We start from the raw sequence: 23,587 nt of genomic DNA on the forward strand, positions 1-23,587 counted from the left end.
GTAAATTTTGCTGGTCCACATTTGTCACATGCATGGGCTTTAGTGTACAAGGGAATGGAACAAAGTTTTAAAACTCAATTGATAAATAATAAACATTGTTCTGGTGTTAGTGTTGGCAGTTTGTTCTGGTGAAATTAGATGTAGGACCAGCTAAGTATATATTTCCCATAGATTCAGTATTTATTGAGTCTCAACTTTGAGCCATGTCCTATTGTAGGTACTTGGCAAACATCAATACACAAAACAGGCAAACGTCCTTGCCCTCCTGGAATGGGCCTTGTAGCATGAATTGTTGAGCAACCCCAAATTTAGTTCTTCGCACTCTCTTGGTATGAAGATGTCTGGGGCTGGCCCCTGCCTCTCTCTAACAGGTGAGGCAAGAGCTGAAATGTATTACTGAATTGTGAAATTGGGAGCATGCTGTTTCCAATCATATTGTATGTCTAATTATTATGTGAAGTGGAACTGAATATTTGTATATTGTCTTGTGCACCCACAAACTTTCTGTCAAGGCAGAGAACAGAGCAGCACTAAAGATCAGGTGGCAAAAACTCTGTAAAAGAGAAAGGGTTGCTTTCATTAATTCAAGTGAACATAGATAAGGAGGAAATGGACTGTTCAAATAAACTGGACCTCTTTCCGTGGAACACAATTGCATATAGTGAAATCAAAGATTTATACAAGGAGCTATTTTTTTAAAGCAACCCTAACTTCTAAACAGAACTAGAGATTGTATTTCAGGCTTAGTTGGTCTCCATCCTCACTCCCACCCCATCCCCACTCTTGCTTCTTCAGAGTTAACGACATTTTTACTAAGAAACATGTACTACTTTATTCTTTTCTTGGTTAAGAATGTTTTTTCTTGGGGAATGGGGTGAGAGGAGCTCAAAGTGATTTTAGCAGTGCCTTACCAAAAACTGATGTTTATTTGTTTGTTTGTTTTTGGGTTTTTTTTTGCGGTATGCGGGCCTCTCACCGCTGTGACCTCTCCCGTTGCGGAGCACAGGCTCCGGACACGCAGGCTCAGCGGCCATGGCTCACGGGCCCAGCCGCTCCGCGGCATGTGGGATCTTCCCGGACCGGGGCACGAACCCGTGTCCCCTGCATCGTCAGGCGGACTCTCAACCACTGCGCCACCAGGGAAGCCCTATTTGTTTGTTTTAATAAAAATATTTGAACCCCAGATGTTTGCCTTTAAAGCTACTTGCCAGCACTGTATAATACACACTCTGAGACTTCAGCTATGGGTCCATGTTTAGATGAGAAAAGTGAAGAGAAGGATGCAGACCTGGAGGTGCCTACATACTGGTCAGGTTCAGTCTGCATCCTTAGCCCTGATTCCGAACTTGAGCCTAAGTATCGCTGCGGAGTCCCTACAGGTGGAGGAAAGCCACCTTTTCAGTGGGTTGTTTGTTTTATTGTTTATTGTTTGAACAGCTTTCCAATGTTTTCTCCTATGTGAGAATATTCTAATAACTGCTACCCAACTGCTAACACAACTGATAATAATAGCCAAGGAATTGGACAATATTGCATCTCAGAGCATCTAAAATCCCACTGCCTGCCTCTCCCATCCCAACCCACCTGGACCGCCTGCTAGTTTCCAAGCTGCTGATGTTTATGGGGCTCTAGGCAGCCCCTGGGCTCTTTAAAATCTGCTGGGTACAATGCAGCCTACCCCAGTTGAATCATTTCCTGCTCCAGCCCTGCTGATAATGAGAAGTTCAAGACAGGAAATAACAGTGTCAGGATCAGTGGTTCTGCTTATAAAGTGCAAAAACATCATTGTCTTTAGACCCCTGGCCAAAAGCAGGTAGTAACTGGGTTCAGTGCAGACCTGCACCTTGTAGGCCTCCTTGAAATAAGATTCTGGCCGAAGCATAGGGGAGGTTTATCATTTTGCTTTTCTTGACATACCTAAGGGTTAGACATTTTGTGTACGGACAGACAAAGCTAAGGTACCCAATCCTCATTTACTCTTGGGATTCCCAGTGCCCTTCCTGTCTTATTGGGAGTCTTATGCTTATATCTCTTACTTCTCTCTTATGTGGCATGGAAATACTGACAGTGCCAGACATTCTCATATTGCCATTGAGAAAAATCCAAGAAAGTGCTGTGACAGTCTTCAGGCAACATTCATTTTCATGTTGAATTGTTCAGAAGGATAGGGCAGAACTTTTTGTTTTTATTTTTTTTGCGGTACACGGGCCTCTCACTGTTGTGGCCTCTCCCATTGCGGAGCACAGGCTCCGGACGCACAGGCTCAGTGGCCATGGCTCACGGGCCCAGCCGCTCCGCGGCATGTGGGATCCTCCCAGACCGGGGCACGAACCCGTGTCCCCTGCATCGGCAGGCGGACCCCCAACCACTGCGCCACCAGGGAAGCCCAGGGCAAAACTTTTTAACTAGTGTGAGGAAAAGGTTCACACAATATTCAGTATTTTCAAATGCTCCCTTACTTTGGGGGCTTAATGACTAATCTAGTGGCCGACTTCGAGGGCTGAGTAATATTCCCCATTGCCAAATTAGCACTTCAGTGTGTTTGTGTTACAGTTGTGAAATATGTGCTGTATATAACACAACAAATTACAGTGGCCTGAGCACAGCCTAGAAAGATGTGATGACTGTGTGCATGGTAAATTGCAGTACAGTCTGCCTATTTTTCTACTCCTGGTTTCTAGGGTGAGCCAGCGTAGCCAAGGGGTGAGTTTTGTCATGTACGGCTTTTCTTTGTTACTCCTCAGACCCCTAGCTTATAAATGTGTGCTTGGAAATTAACTCAGGGAAGAGGAGAAGCAAAGTAAAGGGTTGGGGGTTGGGAATTGGTTTAGGGCATAGTTTTCTTGGATTTAAAAATATATATAAGGATACAGTGGTACACACATTTAAACTGGAAAAATTGCAACTGCAGGGCGTTTGATTCCTCTGTTTGGATTCTGAGGGCAGAGTTTACTCTCACTCAGTTCAGAGCTTTTAAGTATGGCCCCTGCCACGTGGTGATGCACCAGGAGGGGTTTCTAGCTTTGGACTTTAGCCTATAGATTTATGCAGTGGAAGAGGCTGGAGGACCCTTCTGTCCAGTCTCGAGGGTAAGTAAGAGAAGGAGTTCTACTTAGAAACCGTTACAAATTGGTCCTTAGTAATGGCTGCAGTGTTGATCAGATGATATTAGGAGTCCCCCAGTGATTCCTTGGATAACAGCTACATGTAAGTCAGCCACTGAACATTTGCTTGTAGCTGCTCTAGATTTTTGTTTTTACTGAAGGAAAAGGAGTATAAACATGAGACACAGAGTCTAGAGGCTGCTTGAAGGGTTTCTCTTGTTTAAAGCTTATATTGAAATGTCAGTGTCTTGTGTTCAGCTAACAGTTGCCGTGTTGGAGCTTATAACGTGGGTTGCACTTGAGCACCCGAATGGTAACTATTATTTTTTCTGTTACAAAACTGACTGCTTAATAGTTGTGTTCATCCAGGTTTTATAAATTGGAGAGAGAGAAATGATCATTCCCCTTTGAACTGGCCTTAGACAAACAGATTTTGTTCTTGTAGCACATGATTATAGTAAATGATTATCACATTCCCTTCTAAGGCCATGAGGTTGTATTGCAATTATGCATTCAGATTCTTTCCTTTGCAACATTTAATATTAGAGTAAATATTTACATTAGCATCAGTCTCTTCTATGTAGACTTGATTCCTGTTTACATTTATGTGCACACTTAAATGAAGATTAACAAATGGAAATAATTATTTTAGCTGAAATTTATATACATATGACATTATTTCTCACTTATACCCATACCATCTTTAGTCATGCTTTGAAGTGTTCTCATTTATACCCAAACCATCTCTGGTCATGCTTTAAAGTGATTGACCAGGACAGGAAGTTGCTGGCTGCCAACACATTCTCAGTGGTAAGAGCTTCACTCTTGCCTTTCCTGACATTGGACCCACAGTGCTGGCGGCAGGCATGGTCCCCTGCACCAGGATACAAGAGAGAGGGGTTTTCTGTTTGTTCTGGAAAGGTATGGGTTTATATTGAAAGCTCCATATTCTTCTCATTCAGTGGGTTAATACACACTGTGATGTTTCTCTCTCTCTTTCCATGTGCTAGTTTCTGCTTTCACATGTATTTGGCTAGAATACTTTTCAGTCTGATGTTCAGAATTGGAGTTTTTCTGTACTTCATAATATTGCTCATTTTCTGTCTAACTTTTGGCATTCAAAATTTCAGTGTTGTAATCGATCTTTATTAATAGGGTATAGAAAAGACAGTGTTTTTTTATTCTTTAATTTTCAAAGTAACCTATAAAGGTAAATTATGCTTATTGTAGAAAATCTGAAGAAGATAGATAAGCAAAAAAAAGGAAGAAAAATCTATAAGTTTCTTCCATAGATGCCACCTATAACTCTTAATAAAAAATAGGGCTGCACTAGCCTATTATATTCTTAATGGAATATTGTAATGGTGGTTAAATCAGTTGACTCAGAATCTCTTTTTAATAAATGAGTCAGACTGTATTATTATCCAATTACTGTCAGTTGCTACCTTTCCAGAGAGCAGAAATGGTTACTTTGATGGAATTTTTTAAACTTTTGGCACCTTTAGGAAACAAGGTGAGAGTTGTGGCTTCCTGGGTAAAGTCCTTGAGTCTAAGGCTTAAATTGACCTGAAGCTGGAGGTGTTGACAGTGCACCTCATGAACATGGACGTTTAATGGAAACCATGGTTACTCTGTACTGTTCTTGAGGACCTAGCCGATAGGAAGAAAGAAGGAGGGAAGCTCAGTTTTTAAAGGAAACAGAGCTTAACTGAGCTTGACCCCCCAGGACTAAGGGTGTTTTCGAAATTCTTTGAAAATTAAGACACTGCCCTTTGCCACACAATGCAAATATAGAATGAATGATAGCTGAGTTAAACAGAGACTAAGTATAAACTTTTGAAATTCTTATTATAAATAAGTTTCATTAGTTTGCCATTATTCTCTATCCCCCCCCCACTTCAATTTTTAAAAGTACAAAATAAATTCTATTAACCAGCTGTAACCATGTTTTGGGTCCCCCTCTCTCTCTCATTCATTATCATTTGACCCTTTGGTGATAAGTAAGTGTGAACATGGGAAAATGAGCAGAGAAGTTAACAACAGTGAGAGAAATGGGTGGGTATGTCCATTGTCTAGGTTGGAGCATCCTGGCTTTTGCTTATCTATCATTTGCTGTGTAATAATTCAGATATATTTTCTGTCCTACTCAAATAACTAGGACAAGTTATTTGTTGGAAAAGACCTCTATGTAACTTAGAAATAAAAGGCAGATAGAACGTCCAACGTTTTTTTCAACATTACAATGTGCTTTTAAACTATAAAGAGTTCTGAAAATGCTGGGTGCTATTGTTATTATCATTGCTATCGGTGCCCTCACAAAGCATGGAATTCATGGGAAAGAAGTCTGCACTAATAATGCATAAATACTTTATGAGCGTGTGTCACCTTTTTGTGAATTCACTGGACTAAATTTTGATTATTTAACATTTTGTGATGGAACTTCTCTGTTCTTTGGATAGGAAATAAATAAAAATCTATGAGGACATTTTCCTTATACTCATACAAATATATCTTATTTATTTTCCTGTCTATTATTTTTCCAAACAAAATACTCATAGTCAAGAAAGATGACATCACATTGAAGATCACATTAACGTGCATAATTTACGTTACGTTCATGTAACAGTCAATCATCATCCCCAAGAAAACCCACCAGGCCTATATACGTTCCTTGACAAACGTTGCAAGTTTAAGAATTCTGGAACATATGTGTATAACTTCTCACACCCATAGACCACATCTTGGTTCTTGTGCAAAGCACATAATTTAAAGATGAAATTAGAACTCTTAGGAAGCTTCTTACCATCACAATAAAGGTATACAGCACTGAGGAAATAGAAAACATTTAAATTTGGCAAGTATTTCTGACGATTCACTTACTGACCCAATCCCCTGCAATAAATAGTGTTTCTTATATTAGTCAATATCCAAAATTTAGAAAAATTTTGGTGCCTTTAGGATTAAAAAAAAGAGAGAGAGAGAGAAAGGAACAGATGAAAAACCTTTGATCTTATATAATCCCTAAAGCTTTTTGTATAACCCCTAGTCATGTCAGTATGCACAATTAAACTCCTTCTTACATAATTATAATCAAGGAATTTACTGTGCCACCCAAATACAGAGTAGGTTTTTATCTCCTGTGAAATGTAGACAGTACTGGGTGGCTTAATTAGTGCTTTGCTTCTCTTTTTACAAATTCCAATCCTCTGCTTCTAAAGACTCATACTTGCGTGAGAAGAAAGATTAGGAATACAAATAGAGTGATTTTACTCCTAGTTAGCTAATAATAATTCACTTTGTAATTGGGCCTTTGTGTTGCCAGTAATGTCAACTGGTGAAGGACTTCTGCATGCATGTGGTGTTGAGTAAAAGGAAATAACTTTGGAGTGTAGACTCGTTACCCCTACAGTGTAAATATGTCTTTCATTCCCTAGACCTAGACTATCTGACACAGATGGTCCTTAGTAGCATTTCTAATCTTTGCAAATAAGAGAAGATAAAAGTATAACTTGCTAACATTTCAGGTTAAGCTGAAGCCTCCTAGCCCTTGCTTTTCCTAATGAGAGTCTTGGGAATAGCCGGTGTATGCCATAGCATGTCTGCTAAGGTCATGGACCCTGAGGCCAGGCTGCCTAGGTTTAAGTTCTGGTTCTACCAAGTGTTGCTCCTACGACTCAGAGCAAAATCAGTTCAACTCTCTGGGCGTCACTTTCCTCATCTGTAAAATGGGAATAATAGTAGTTGTTGTTAAATTCGATGAATTCACGTCTGCAAGCACTTAGAACAACGGCGTCTGGAACACAGTGAGCACCAAAGAAGTGTTAGGCTGTTCGTTCTAGTGCTATGGGTTTTCATTTCTTATGACTGCAATTGAAACAAGTTAGAATAATCCTAAAATGTATAATTTCGTAAACATTTTAATGAGGAAAACAACATAAAAAATAATGTTTTCTGTCTATAACACAAACTTTTCATTTTATCTAGCAATTTATTACATCAAAATATTTTTCTACCTGTTCCTGAGATATCAAAGAAAACTCCAGGACTAGTCAAAAGTGAGCCTGGAGCTCATGAAAGTGCCTTTGGAGAAAGACAGGCAGAGTCTAGATCTGAGGGTAAAACCGAAACTGTCTTACAAAATAAAGGGAGCAATGAACTGAGAAGATATGGGGGACTGGGAGTTTCAAGCAAGAAAAAAAGAGCATTTATAAAACACTATGAGCATTAATAATATTTCAAAATTGCCAGAAAATCTTGGAAGTAGAGAAAGGAAGTCTTCAATGGGAAAACCACTAAAAACCTTATGGTTAGTAATAGAAACCTCTAGAACCTTCTAGATAAACCAGATGAGAGGCCCTGGGAGAAGCTGTTCATTTTTCTATGGTTCCTTTATTTCAGGACTTTGGAAATACACAGCCCATAAAATCTTGCTAGTTAGAGAAAAGGAGATGCCTCGTTATTGACCCACCAATTTTACTTTTAAAAGCTTAATAAAACGCATTTTTACCCCAAGATAAAACCTGCCTTGTGGTTATCGTTCGATTTTAAATTCCAGAAATGTTTCCAATGGATATAAATTCATAAATAATGTGAAGTCACCATATATACTACTACACATTTATACTGGGGGCTGGAAAGAGTTTAATGTATGCGGTTATAGTTAACTCACTATCTGTCAAAGATGTGATGGGTGTCAACTTCTCTGCTCACGCACTTTCCTTAACAGATGAAGGACTGAACCATGAGTGCAAACTCTGCAGCCAGACCTTCGACTCGCCTGCCAAACTCCAGTGCCACCTGATCGAGCACAGCTTCGAAGGGATGGGCGGTACCTTCAAGTGTCCCGTCTGCTTTACAGGTAGGAAGATTATTTCTGGAAAACTCTGGAGAGTTTCTCAGCCACATCCTGTCTCTCCTACCAGGGCATACTTCCCACTGCTATGGCCTTTTACAGATCTGACTTCAGTTCAATTTGGGAAGAAGACGTCTGATTTCTGCTGATTAGCATTATCGATTGCCACCTACTTTAGAGGCTCAGACGGTCAGGAAGGTTAGCTGTCAGGATGAACAAATGGCATTTCAGGTTCTCTCAGAAGTTTGCACTTTTCCATTTGTAAAATGACATCCACGTTTCATTCACTTTTCTCCTCTCGGTGTTAAAAGGTTAGCAAGGCAAAGGTGGCTTTTTCATCATAAGACATGGGACTAAAAGAAGTACAGCCGTGTTGTCAACACGTCTGTTATTTAAACGTGGAGAATTTTATAACACTCCCTCTATGAAATATAAAGGCGTTATTAAAACCCTCCCCCAATTCTTTGAACTAGAAAACAGATTAAATGAACACATTAGATGAGGCCTTTATTTCCTGTGTCACTGGATTTTTAAAACAGAAGTTGATATAAGTTTACACTTTTAAGAAGAAACTTTTATGAGATGTTGTAGCATTATAGTTTTCGGCAGCAGCAGCAAAAAGAAAAATTGCAAATCAGAAACTATAATTTGAAGCCCATAGGGGTTGAAATATGATCACACACGTTTCTGCTGCTCCCGCGACAATGACAGAGTTATTTTGGAAAATCCTTTGTGATAATTTTGCCTGTGTCTTGGGCTCATTGGTCAAACCCCTCAAGGCTATGTTTCCTTCTTATTTGTCAGAAAAGGCAAAACAAAACAAAAACATCTCCTCTCAAAAGTGACTTCCTGGTTTGCGGTGTAAAATTCCAAAGCATTGGTATTAACCTTCACTGCATTCAGCCTGTAGATTTCTGTCCTGTAATAAAAAGAGAGAGGCCATGTTCCAACACAGTTAGCACAAGTAGTACCACACTATGCTGGTGGTTCTGCCTTTACCATTTGCCTGTGAGGCTTCTTCATTCAATAATTCCATCAGCCACTCCTTATTTTGGAACTATTTTTTGATTCCTCCAAATTTGTATTTAAAATATATATATTATGTTTTCACCATAATGTAGTATTTGTCTTAATACAATGAGTCAGGAGTCTGGGTTCTTTATAAAAGCTCCTAGTAAGTCTTCATAAGGAGGACTGGGTCATAGATCTCCTCATGATTAAGACCCCTAATAAAACAGCCCTTTCATGTTGTGGCCAGGAGCCTCGTAAAATGTGTGAAGTTAGATAGAGATTTGTTGCAGATCAGTATAAAAACCCCATTTCTTTTGGTTGATGTAGGTAAGAGACAAAAATGCATTAATCATGAACGGTCTGCCTTTCCTGTGCTGACAGACCTGAATTGTTTTAGTGTATCTTGAAGTAATTTTAGAAAAAGCAATTTAAAAAAAAACAACCTTCCAATATAAAGCGTGTTGGGGGGGAGAAGAAATCTGAGCAGTTTTTTAAGGTAATGAGAAATATGATTAAAATGTATGACTCACAAGAACAATATTCTAATATTTTAGGCAGGCTGGCAATTAGAATAATTTTAATGATTAGAGTCAAAGTCAAATGCCAGCATCTTTAATAAATCCTTTCCCTGCCTATACAGATTAATATTGTAGATGCAAACTTTTTTAGGTCACAGTGCACCAGGCATCCATCAGAAGTCAGTTCTGCCAACCCAAACACTGCCTCTGGCATATACAATTTAATTATTAATAGTATGTCTCCTAGGTAAACTGTTACACAGTCTTAGGGCCTTGTTTTGTAGTCATTAAAATTGAACATGTTTATATTATTGAAACCCTTGCATTCAGTGTATAGGCTGAGTTGATCTTAAAGTATCCAAAGAGACTTTACCTGCCGTTCTGTTACACATTTATAGACAGTGCCCCAGAGTAGCTGTGGGATATAATTTTTAGCATTAACACATTTAAATAGAGAACTGTTCGGTAGCTGTGACTTTAGGCAAATACAGTAAACAGGGTTTTGGCATCTATGATTTCTTAACCTATGGGTTGCTGAGAAATAAGAATCATTTCTGTTCAGACAGTGCTGTGCATTTGACAAGTTTCATTTTAAAAGATTTATGGGGGGCAGGGCCTCGATAAACCTTTACTTTGGAGCTGTTTGGGTTCAGTTAGGTGCCCGGTAGAGTGCATCTTAACAAAAGCCAGAGACCCAAGCATGAGCACGTGTGACTCCCTCCCCCAGGCCCCTGGCAGTGGTCACCCCCAGAAGGTATGCCATTCATGCTGCCCCGTCTGCAGCTGCTCACAGGGAGTCATGGACGGAGGGCATTTCGGAATGAAAATAACCCCAAGTTCACTCTTCTTTTATCATTGCAGTGTTTGTTCAAGCAAACAAGTTGCAGCAGCATATTTTCTCTGCCCATGGACAAGAAGACAAGATCTATGACTGCACACAATGTCCACAGAAGTTTTTCTTCCAAACAGAGCTGCAGGTAATATCCCCATGAGGAGGGCTGGCATTGAACTCAGTTGCTCTTCTTATAGGAAACAAGGGCGTTTTAAATCTGGATTCGCGGAATCACTCACCCTGGGCCACCATGATGCTTTGTGTGTACTGGGGCAAAGGGAAAATTAGAGGCCGGATTAACAGACACCAAAGTCATTTTGCCCCTGGCTGCTGTCAATCATAAAAAGAACTAGAACAGGCCTATAATTGGATCTTCTGACCCAGTGTGATAGACTTAGGGGTCAGGTTTACTGGACTGTAGGATCGTTCACCTCACTTGTCAGGGCCCATTCTCCCAAACTCTGTTTTATTCATGTTCTGTTCCCACTGGGCTACAAGCTGGATGGATGTCCAGGTTATTGTTGTCCTGAGGGGCTTAAAATTGGAAGGGAGAAGGAAAGAGAAGAAAGAAGCTATACTCTTATCCACTGTGTTTCTTCTACGTAACAGAATAATTATTACTTAGTGACAGCCTTATAGTTGCAAATTTGGCACCCAAAGACTTTTTAGCCTTGAATGTCCCACTTGCTAGATGTGTGACCTTGCACTGGTCCAAAATGCTTCAGAACCTCGGGTGTGAAGAAATAATAGACAGGTGTAACACTCACAGGGCTGTTGTTAGGTAAAAATGAAATAACAGGTCTGAATGTAGGGTATAAACTCTAAAATATAATAGAAATGTTTGGTCAGTTTGATTATTCTTAGCAATAGACTGGTGTCAGTCAGAGACCTGGATCCTAACCCAGAAATGTCCCTTATTGTGAAAAGAAAATAAGTCTATTTTTCCCCCTCTTACTTCATCTGAAAAATGGGTCTAATAAATATCTTCATGTTTCAGATGGAATGATATAAGAGTAACATGCCTTTGTTAAATCTTGTTGGTGCCCTTGGAGGAGAATGGATTAGAATTCAAAGTTATTTCATTATTGTCAGCATTATTATTATCAGTAAAGTTATTTAGACTAAAATAGGGTGGGGATGATTTTCTTTTTCCTTTGGTACTGAATTCCCTAAACAACCAGAAGAGGGTCTGATGTGATTGATGTGGTTGAGGCAGGACTAAGGGACCCAAAGCCCCACCCACTCCTTCATCTCCCATCCCACGCTGTGGACCCTGGGGCAGCTTTGGACCTCCTTGGGCTCTGAGGAAGCCATATTTATGTGAATTTTGTATCAAAATAAGGAAGTTACAGTTTATCATCTCAGCTTTCATCCTACCAGTGAACAAATAGCAAATAAGGACGTCAGATAAAATATATATGAAAGAATGGGTGACGCTATTTAAGTGTTATAATGTGTCAATGCACCAATGTTAAAGTTGCTCTATTACTTTTCATCACTTCAAAGAATTCTACTCTGTCACATCTGTTTGTGAATTGAATATAGAAGATAGACCAAGTTAGACGATTATTTAAAAGTATACTTCGTGAAACTAACCTAAATTTCTATTGGAAAATATAGTTCTTATTGCAATAGGTATGGAAGGATAAGTCCTTTGAGTTTGTGAGATTGTAAAGGATATGGCTAGTACACCTAAATCATGCTGTTAATTAGTATGTAAACTGTGAAGCGGAATTCATAGTAGCTTAAAATCAGAGTTGTACAGATTCTGTAGAGACTGGCTTCTTATCTAACGTTCCTGGAAAAAAGTTTGCAACAAATCCACTTTTGTACTATATTAGTAGGTTCTAATGCTACTGACCTGCTGGTCACTTGAATGTCTTTCATTAAAAGAACGCCACACTCCAGCAGTGGTGGCCTGTGGCCCATTGGCCAGCAGACAAAACTAAGCAATTAAGCACATCCTTCAGGACTCCAGGTTTCTTTTATGGCGTATTTTAGGGTTTCATGGAATGTACAGTATTCTCTCCTTCCATTACTGGATAGACCGGGGGTTCTCCACCTCTTTGATCTCAGGATGCTCTGACACAAATTATTGAAGACCACAAAGGGCTTTGATCTATGTGGGTTACTATCTGTTGATATCTTCCATATTAGAAATCAAAATTGAGAAATGTTTTAAACGCAAAAATACACAAATCAACAATTCTACTAGCTGTTGGAGAAATTATATCTTCCAATGTCAAGTAGCCCCTAGAAGATACCACTGTACACTCATGAGGTAATGAGAGTATAAAGGGCAAACATTGTCTTAATGTTATTGTGAAACTAGTCTTGACCTAACAGACTCCCTGAGAGGATCTAGGAGATCCCCGGAGGTCCCCCAGCCACACTAGGAACTGCTGGTATAGAAGACATAGTACCGAACACAAAACTGTTTCTGAGTCTTTAAGACCTTATGAGGTCAAACATCTCTCAGAACATTTCTGACTCATTCATTCAAATTGTGATCTGGGCCCAAATAAGACTTCTTTCATAATCTGAAGCTGTAGCCTTATTTTTCCAATCCCACAACTCAGAATCATACATATTTGGCCTTGATGTGAATACTCAGGCTTAAAATGTACATCATTCCTTTGATAAGAACAGTATTTATAGTTAATATGTGATAATCATTACAGCTAATATCCACAGTCATTGAAATATCTATGTAGTTCTGTTTTCTTAAATCCCTAGTAATAACAATGGCTTTTAGTTTCAATACATTAAGAAAAATGGATCAGAGTTAACTTTACTTCTAGTTTTGAGACCTTTCTGATTTTTATGATTTGAACTTAGAGGTTCACAGTCCTGTGCGTTTGTCTTCATTACTCACGTCACTTTATACCCGTGCTTAGAGGATGGAATTAATATGACTTTTATATATTGATGATTTATTTCCTGCATAGAAAGCGGTCGGGGTAGGTATACAAAAAATACAGTTTTGTGCATTTCTAGAATAAGGGGGGGAAATCAAGTGAAATTAAGGTGACGATGGAAAATAAGATCGGTACCTAAAATAATAACAGAGTAGAAAAATGAAGCCCCTTTACCAGCCCACTGTAGTTCATGCCTCGGTATGAAAATTAATGCAGATTTTGAAATTGATCCATGTCACACCACCTAAACTCATCTACATTTTTATGCCACTAATTAGTAGTTCAGAAAGAAGGACTTTTCACAAGAGGCATTTTATAAACCAAATGCCCAAGAACCGGAGATTGGAGCTTTGAAAGCATATAGTTTATCTGGCTCTTATATCAGAGTGAGACTAATAGGGTAGGTTTAGGGTGAGCGTTCAGAATTGCCCAGGAACATCACTGTGGTGTATCTTTTAATGGTGCATAAACGATTTCATGACCATAATAAGTAATTTACATTTCTTTCACTGTTTATACCCAGTTAAAAACACAAAAACATCTTTTTGAGGATAGAAGTGCTTTGTTGGATATAAAATTACACACACACACACACACACACGGAGATGTGTTATTTTCATTAACATCACTTAACAGTACTAGTCAGAATTCAAATAATTCCTCATAATACACTGTCCATCTTCAGGAATCAAGGACTTAGGCATTATCCTTTGACATCACAGACCACAGTTGCTTTTAGAATTAAGCAAGATGAAACCTCTGTTTCTATGGGACACTCCATCTAGGACTTGCCAGTGTGAAAGCTATTGTCTTTGCATGACCTCTAGACCTTTCTGACCAGAAGTTCTAAATGCCAGTCCAGGGATGTGTAATGTGTAACTCCTGGCAGGATATAATCTATTTCTTCTGGTAGAGTTTTCCCCCGTTCTTGCAAGGAATTTTAATATACTTCAAAGGCCACCTAGCATGCTGGTAGGGAAGATGTGCTTTGGAATAAGAGTGCGTTATTTGAACTAAGTGAACATTTTGTTATTTTAAAAGCAAATGAATATGTTGAATGTTTCACATGTTTTCCTAATAGACCTCAAAACTTTTTCTGCAGAACTTAAGGAAGCTGCTTTGAGAGAAGGATAGTATGGTCCAAGAATAATATCCTACAATGCATATTTGTATCCGAAGTGGTTTATACAGGTGTGGGCAAGTGGTGTGTTTGTAAAACTCCTGTTGAATAGGCCACTTTCTTTCAATACAGTAATTACTGTTTAATTGGTGCCTCTAGAAAAACTACAATTCAGTGGCAGTGATCGAATCATCCTCTTCCAATGTGTCCCCATAGAGACTTCTCTGAGGCATCATGTTGTGAATTTAAGGGACATGGAGGGAATTCCAGCGGTGGGAAGAGGGGGAATTGGCCTAGATGAACTTGAGGCTCTGAGATTCTGGTATTAAGTTCTTTTTGAGTCAAAGATTATTTTGATACTTGGCCTTCCCTTCATTATTTCATGGATGCAGTATTTTCTACATACAAAATAAAGTAGTGATTTGACATTCTGAGGGATACGCCAAGACTTTCAGCTATCGCTGAAGTTTAAATACGTAATTGTCTCTACAGCTGTTTGATTTTCTTCTCAGATCACTTTCCCACCAAATCAGCCTGATTTTGATGCATATTTTTCACACCACAGCGTCACCGTTGCTCAAGTTTTATGGTCACATTTCTGAAAGAAAAATGAATGACTGCATATGGAATGGGACATATAGGACAACAGCAGAGCACTGAAATGTGGCCACTGTGTGGCTGACTGGGTCATTCACTAACTTAGCTCCTTACCGAAACTAGCCTTTTAGTAATTGTTATATAAGTTTGTGTCTCAAAGTATTAAGTAATACATGCTGAGGCACTGAAGAATCCTTGTTGGGAATCCCCTGGGTGTCCAGTGGTTAAGACTCCACACTTCCACTACAGGGGGCACGGGTTTGATCCCTGGTCAGGGAACTAAGATCCTGCAAGACCGCATGGTGAGGCCAAAAATAAAAATAAGAGGTTGAATGTATTTAAAAAAAAAAAAAAAAGTGAGCCTTTAAAAAAAAAAGAGTCCTTGTTAATGGCCAAACCACAGATACCATACTATAGACTGCTATCATCCCTATACCGTTCTGAGGTAAGAAAATATATTAATTAATTTAAAATATTTATAAAAATATCATTTTCAATTTACCATGGCCCGAAGCTCTCTATGACATATCAAAAATAATTAGAAATATATAATATTTACGTCTACTAGAAAAGACTTACATATGATTAACTATCATATGAGGTAATATGTGATAAATTGTTCTAAGTATTCCAAGAGAAAATGTTTATTCTCCAGCTGGGGCAGTCGAGAAAGTCATCATGTGGGAAGCATTCAAGCTGGTTTTGAAGGATGGATATGCTTCCGGTATCTGTGGATGTGAGAGAGTTAGCCATCCATAAAATCTCAAACAGTTAATGGTTATTTTCAAAATAGTTTTTATGGGGTTTTTTAAAATTTGTTTTATTTTGCTTTGATTTCTACGTAGGCAGCTTAGTACAAGGGAAAGGGCGTGAAGTACAGAGAACAATCACCAGAGTTTGATTTTGGTCACTGCCGCTCACAAGCGATGGACTCTGAGCTTCCGTTTTATCATCTGTAAAATGGGCATGTAGGAGACAACAGAGCGTCCTGCCCAAGCCCCAGGGTCCTGGTGAGAGTGCAGTGGAGTAGCCGATGTTGAGCCGTCATGCAGAGTGTGGAACAGGGAAGCACTGGGTGAGCTCTGCTTCCCGGACCCCCTCCCTCTCCCTAATGCTGACCTCAGTAAACAAGGTCAAGATCCATCATTACTTGGAAATAAAATCTCTATCCCGGACATGTCAGATGTTTCCTTAGTTCTCTGTTCTAGTTCACTGGAACAATTTCCCAATTAATCATACCTTGACATAGTTTCATGTTAATTGGTTTCCAGGTAAAAATTCTTATTTTTAAACATTCATCTTTTTCAAAGGATTAAAGAGTCGAGCTTCTTTTTAGTTCTGGTATTTCTTTGTAGCACGTAACTGTAAAACTAAACATTTAAATTTGCTTTCAGAAATGTATTTCAAAACAAGCTAACCCTTCTCCCCCTCCCCCCCCACTTCCGAAATTAAAGATGAGTGGCCCAAACAAAGTTTTATCTTGCCCCTCCACATAGACAAGGTAGGATCGGGGTGTAGTGTGGGGAAGGGTTTGTTTTAGTGTTAGCTTGTTTTCATATTTTTCTCGGAGTCAGGCCGAAATTCTCTTTTGCAAACAAGAGGAGTGGAAAAGTGTGTCTTACTGCTCACAGCACATCTTTAAGAAGTGTCTCTAAAACTATTGCCCCTCATAACTCATCTTCTTCTCACAACTTTTCTATATTTTTTCAATTGTTTTGTTTTTATTTCTAACAGAGCTTGAAATTTCTTTCATTATCCCCACTCCAGCTGTAAGACTCTAAACCCTGTCCTGCCTTGTGCCTTATCACGTGGTCTCCCTTTGGGACCCTCAGACTGGAACGATTTGCCCATCACCATGTCTGGGCCTGCCACAGCCGGGTTACATATTGACAGTCATGTGGTGGGGTGTGCTTCCTGCCTCTTCCTAGGTGGTCTGTGCCCCATACCTTAGTTCTCCACTGCCACCGATCCACTGGACCTCTGTGTATCTCCTGTTCTTGGGGCTGAATTCGCAGTCCTTAAACGCATCGTACGGACTCAGAGGGCTGCAGGAGTATAAATTGTATCAAGGGAACATGTGGCTCTGGAACTGGTCCGCTTCTACTCCGCCTCATTTCTCTGCTTTGTGGGCCTTCGGGGCTTTTGAAATAAACTGGTGCTACGGCAGCTTCCACTTAATTTGCTCAGTGGTTAAATTGATCTATCTCTTTTATTTGATCAGATCTCCGGGAACCGAATCGTTTGCATTGATTTATTGATTGGATCTATGTTTTCACCATTACTTGTGATCACTTTCAGCTGTTAATATTGGATAATTCAATCAGGATTGATTGGCCTTACCACTGAAGGCAGAAAGTTGATCATATAGGACAAAGAAATAGGGCACGGCTCACCTCAGTTTGACTGTTTGTTAGTCTGTCTCTCACCCCCTTCCTCCCTCCCTGCACCTTCTCTCTTCCTAACATGTAAGCAGTAGTAAAAAAAAAAAAACCTATCAAAGCTGCCCTTTTTCTTGAGCAAAGAAGGGAGTTTAAAATTTTATAGCATTCATATGCATCTAAAGATGAAGTAGCTTTATTTTGCTTTTTAATAAAACTGCACTTAGAAATTAGGCAAGCATACGGAAAGATAAGCACGATTATCACAATGAACTCATTGGGACTACATGAGTAAATGAGTTTTCGATTACCCGTTTTGTACCAATAAATCCCTAATCCGTGTGTGCATGCTTGGGGGCACAACCTGGGCTCACCTTTTTCTAGATTTGGCCCTCACTGCTTCACCATGTGTCCTACCAGTCACATTTTCAAGAGTCAAGTGGGTAATAGGACCGAAGCAGGGGCAAGAGAGGTATTTGCATTAAGCGAAAACCACGTTATTTACATTGAATCATTTCTACAGCACCCCAGCTCAGTTTTTAAAAATTCTCCATCCATTAATTCCTTAATGTTCATATCGATGGCTGGTTTTCGCTATTAAGAGATGGAACACCACCTCCCCGTTCTAGGACTCATTCCCTTCTCCAACAGCCCTGTTGTTAGCGATCTGCCATTACATTATTTTTTTGTCTGGCCCAGAGTTGACGACAGATGGCCATCTCCGAACTGCCATCAGTGCGACCTTATGGAGCATTCAGCTAGTGTGTACTGAAGAGCACTGCGGCCACTGCTGCAACTCCCTCCCCTCCCCCACCCCCTGGAAATGTTCATCACCTCTGCCACATTCCGCTTTGGCTGGGCTCTGCTGGCCCTGCCGGCTCCTGTGTCACCAAGACAGCCTGCTGCCACAGCGCCGGAAGATCTGCCTCTGTTAGGAGCGAGAAACTGCGGGCACAGTCGTCCTGCAAAGACAGCACTCTGTCTCAGCACCTTTGCAGGCAGATCCTTGGGTGAGAGCTGGACCTCCACATTTCTAGAACATTCTGCAATCCAGGGAGGCACGTTGAAGTCCCCCGTGTGTTCCTGTTTTAGATGTTTGCTCTACACATGGATCAGTCTTCTCACATTAGCAGAGACACAATGCCAAGAATAGACTCTTTGTGTTTACAAACTTCGATCGGACTCTTGGAAAACACCACTTCCATATCCACCTGCTGTGGCAGTTAGAGAGAAGGTAGTCATGGGCTTCAACGCTCAATCCCCTGAAATGGGCAAAGAATCCACTCCAGCATCCTCTGACCCGTCGATGTGGCAATCCCTTGGCCAGCCGCATGAAGTGAGCTGTTGGTGCACGTTTGGAGAAAGATTGATAGGTTGTCCTTCACTGAGTTTGCTAAGGCCAGGCGGCTTCAGAGCCATGCGTGTATTTTCAGAGGAATTCACATTTGTATCCTTTATTGTTATATTTGCAGCGAATCTACAGCTCGTAGCAGGCTCTGCCCCGCAGCTATGAAGGAGTGAGTTCCCCTCATTGGGGAGAGAGCAGTGTTCTGTGAAAGCCTGAGATGTGGCGGGTGAGATGAATAGTGCTTAAAAGCGGTGCTCGCGGTGCTGTCATCTAGAACAGCAACTCCGAAGCTTTAAACGGGAGTGAAAGGCAGGGTAAACGAGTCCTTTAAAAGTGGTGAAATTTTAAACTGCCTAAAATAACAGGCCTCCTTCACTGATAACTTCATCGAGGGAGGGAGGGAGGGTACGGGGGAGGTCACTGGGCAGGAACCGCTTTCCCGTAAGAGGAGGGCAAAGTTTGCAAAGGGGAGGCTTTTCCTTGTACCCAGCGTGTCTGGGAGGCTGGCATCTTTCTTTCGTGCCCTCCTTTTGCTTTGATGCGGCCCCTCAGATGGCAGAAGACCATCTCTCGCCGGAAACCCGAATCGCCCATAAAAGGTTTCCTTTTTCACTTTGCCAAAACTTAATTTTATAATTATCTGACTTACAGCACTGGGCACAGCTGCTGAGTTTGTGTGCCTTCTAGACAAATAAAAGGCTACCATGATACTATCAAATATCAGCAGTATGCTGAGCTGTGCTTGGAGTTTATAAGGGTGAAAGGTGATTGTGCAGGAAAATAGAACAGTCTATTTGCCGTGAGCCGGGCACTAAGACCTCATCCCCATGCTCAGTTATAATTCATGACAGTACTGGTGGGAAGCCCTCGTCCCTCTGTGGAGTTAATGCATCTCCACTGAAGCCTGCTGTGAGCACCCTGCATCCCCGCCCACCATCTGTGCCTTCGCTTGCAAGCCCCCCCCACCCCACTCCTCTCTCTCTCTCTCTCTCTCTCTCTCTCTCTCTCTCTGTTACTCACTCTTTCCTGAGATCTCCTGGTATTGATATTGTCAGGCGACTAACTAACTGCTTTGTAAAAGTGGCTCTCCAAAACGGGCTTGTCGTTTAACTAGGGGAAGAGCTGGAAGGAACGCATTACAGTGTTGTTAAATGTCTCATTTAGAAAATGTCGATTAGAAAATGGGCAGGGAAGCAGCAATGGCCTTAAACCAATCGCAGACTCTGGGAGCCAAGGATGCCCTGCCGATCACCGATTAGTACGAGGCACCTGTGGTCCGTGGTGAGAGACTAGGGATGCAACCCAAGGTGGACATTATGACTCAGGTTAATCCTGTTCTGAACCAGAGTTCAGAGTCCGGAGTCGAATCTGAGAAATGTTTGCCCCCTCTATCCAGGGGCTTGGACCAGCTGGTGGCGTGAGCACCAACCCAGTCCCCACAGACTGGCCCCCCTGTGATGTGATGCTACCCACTCTGGGAACCAGAGCTGGTTGCCTCAGGGCTACCTAAAGCCTCTGCTCAAAATGATCAGGCCCTGGGCTTTACAGAACGCCACCTAAAATAGCCGCGGTCATCTGTGTGGTGTGAGCCACCTTCTGACGCGGAATGAGCAGAGGTTGCCGAACTCCCAAACTCGCTGCAGCCTGGAGCCAGCAGTGGTTTGTTCCCACCCTGTCCCAGCCCCTCGTGCCCCTGCCTCCCTGCTCCCCTCCCCGCTTCTTCCCACTCCCCACTCTGCTGGGAGCCCAGAGGGTGATGGGGCAGGAGGACAGTGTGGGTTCAAACAAAAGATGACCCTGCACCTCCTCGAGCATGGCTGAAGCAAGATTAATGTGTAATGTTTCACAATATGTGCTCTTAACAGAGTCCATTGTTAGTCCTCCTTGAATGAGATAAATCAAATCCAGGCCTGGGACACCAGTATATGAATTTAACAGATGTGATGCCATCGGGAAACTACTGTGTTATAAACTGCAGAAATGGCCTTTTTCTACTTCAGACTCGGGCTTATTCCAAAGAGCCTTCAGAGCTCCAGTGGTGAGGTGAGAGGTCACCCACTAAGACAGTAGCACCCACACTGTAATTCAGCCTTGTGTGTAATTGGTTCAGAATCTCATCCTGACGTCTGGCCGGTATTCGTCCCGTCATCTCGCTCACCCTCCGAAGGAAAAGTAGGGCAGGGATGGCTGTACTCCATGTCCAGGTTTTCTTGGGTGAAAGATCACTTGGCGATGACAAAGCTGAGTAGTCAGCCTGAAATCCTGGTTGGTATTTTATTAATTTTGCACCAAGATAAATCCTGAAATTCTGACAAACTCCATGACAGGTGAAATTCCTTCTTGCAGAATCTGCTCAGCAAGAGGCTGCTCATTTCGTTCTGTTCCGAGGAAGGCAACAGGAGGGCAGCTTTCTAATCAGCCCTCAAAGGACCCCCAGCCGCCCCAGAGTCTCGGGCTGATTGAATAACTCCTGGGCCTCTTCCCCTAGGCCTCCATCAGCGGGAGTCCTGTGGAAAGCAATCTCCCGCAGACTGGCACTGAAGAGAGCTTTAAACCACCATTTTCTGCTCTCCCGAGGAGCCTGGAGTACTAAAAGATAGATGGACTGCAGATATTTTATGAGAAACTGTCAGAAGAAGAGCAGAGTAAATGTTTTTTTTCTTCTTCTTTGAGTCACACACTACATCACTGTTGAATTTCTCCCAGAATCTTTTACATTGAAAGTAAGAAATTAATTGGTTGCTAACCTTTCATCCCCCCTCCCTTCTTCCTCGTTGTCTTCCTCCTTTTTTCTTTTCTTAAATATCCACACAGAGGCCCTTTGCTTAACCACAGTTGCAGAAAATCAGTACCATGTGCAATGAAATATTTATAATGACAGAATGAAAAATCGGATTCATTTTCTGGACTGTAGCCGAACAGTCTGCAACTTTGCGCAGTATTGTTAGGCATCCCTCCTTCCTCCCTTTCATTGGAAGCTTTTTCGAAAACAGGCCACATGTACACTTACCTATGCTTTGGAGGGATGCCTACCAAAACACAGAACCCGTTTCTGGGCTGTTTTTAAAAACAGAGGAGAAAAGAGCATATTTTCGTCTGTGTTGCCATGTGGGGGGCACTCAGCTGTGGCCCATGAAGAGGTAGAGAGGATGTGAACCCCGTCAAAAGAAGGAGCGTTGGCGCTGGGAAGGAGAAGCTGGGAGAAGTTTACAGGGAATCCAGGAGCCAGTCTGGTCTGCGCTCCGGAGCGGAGTACAAATAGCACCCAGCAGGCCATAGAGTCTCGGGGCAGGTTTATAAGGGAAATGGGAAGGCACAACAGAGGTGTAGCAATAGACACTGATATCAGAGCTCACCTTCTTTTTTCCCTTTAGCGTTTGCTGCCGTAGGCTTTCCTCCCACGTGACCTCATATTCAGAGCTGCCTTCTTTCGAACGAGGGTTGGCTACTGCATTTTTTTTTTTCAAAGATGAAAGACAAAAGGAGTTTGCTAGGACGGTGCAGCATTGCATTGCAAACAAGCCCGTCTCACGAGTGCAGGGCCGCCACAAGGCGTTCTTGCTTCCTACACGACTTGATTACATCTGCAGCAAGATGCCTGTGAAGTACATTTCAGTCTCCCAACTAAGTTTTCGCTTACCACTGCACAGACGGGCCCAAAGAGCCGGCCCACGTCTCCTCCCTCCATTGTCGGACTATGACAGAGCTTACATCCCGCACTCCCACTCCGGGACCTGCTCAGGCTCCCAGGCCAGCCCTCTGACTTAACCTTTCATCTGGTCCCTTGTGAAGCCCTGGGTTTAAGTAGTTAGGGTTGTTTTCTTTTGGTGGTTTTTTCCAAAGCGAGAACAGTTCCAGCAGACTTGAGCATGAGTTAAAAACAGCCAAACTCAAACCTGCAGGTTTTGCTCACTGAATTTGCATCCTGCATTGCCAACTCCACCAGATCAATAATCCATATTTTAGTGTATAATAAAGGCTGCCTGTAATTGAATTAGCTCATTCATTCCATCTGATTAGCCCTGTTTTATTCATGGAGCGGAAAAATAATACAAGCTTACCTTCTCCAACATATCGCATGATGTGAATGTAAAAGAGCCTTCAGCACTGTAAAACAAATTTATAAAGATGATGGAGAGTTAATTTCAGTCTTTGTTTATCCTAGGAATAGGAATAATACAAAACACATCATGCTGCATTTTTGTGGTGATAACTTTAACATTCACATCTACTGTGTCAGTCTGTCCTCCAGTCAGCCCGGCATGAATATCCTATAATAGGTCTCTCTTCTTACCAAAAGCAAGAACGCCTCCTCAGTTCTGAAGGACAGCTGGGATAAACAGTCTTCTGGTATTCGCCTTGGAGAAATCCGCCTTAAGAGATTTCACCCTAAGGTCATTACCTCTTATCCATCCATGGATTACCATTTGCAAGCTTTGTGATTGCCTACTCTCTTCTCTTTGAAGCAAAATCTTAGCACACGTTTGGACCTGGGTGATGAGAAACACTGAACAGGAAAGGAGTTCTTCATCATTGGGACCCCAGGCTCTCAATGCATAGACCAATTTGTGTGTGATGCATACTTGCACAGGGGCTTGGAGGTTTTGTACAGGTTTCTAGGTTTGTCTTTTCATTGCATCCAAAAAGAAAAAAAATGATTTGGAGAAATGCTGACAGTTCAGCATGAAATGATGTGTGTTCTGACACAAACTGCATTGTAGCTTAGGAATCTAGCCTGAAGTTCTTTTACTGTGGCATTTCTTTGATTCAGGGGAGAAAAAGAATTTTCTTTAAAAGTGTGTGTTTTAGGATGTGACAATCACTTTTCTCCATTGCCGCGCATGAATTCAGCAGAATGTTTCCACTTAACCCTTATTATTGCTGGCTTTCTGGAGGACCGAGGGTAAGG

The 23,587-nt window shown here is 41.5% G+C and overlaps 1 protein-coding gene across 3 annotated transcripts in view; it reads left to right on the forward strand.

Moving 5' to 3' along the window:
• The window catches only part of ZNF521 (zinc finger protein 521), a 281,338-nt gene that overhangs the window by 244,609 nt on the left and 13,142 nt on the right, over positions 1–23,587 (forward strand). For all 3 annotated transcript variants that reach the window (XM_060121176.1, XM_060121174.1, XM_060121175.1), the window contains exons 6-7: positions 7,831–7,962; positions 10,347–10,462. In XM_060121176.1, the coding sequence (XP_059977159.1) occupies positions 7,831–7,962; positions 10,347–10,462 (248 nt within the window). The remainder of the gene's footprint in view (positions 1–7,830; positions 7,963–10,346; positions 10,463–23,587) is intronic.

The sequence above is a fragment of the Lagenorhynchus albirostris genome, chromosome 14 (genome assembly GCF_949774975.1).
Source record: "Lagenorhynchus albirostris chromosome 14, mLagAlb1.1, whole genome shotgun sequence".
Lineage (NCBI taxonomy): Eukaryota > Metazoa > Chordata > Mammalia > Artiodactyla > Delphinidae > Lagenorhynchus > Lagenorhynchus albirostris.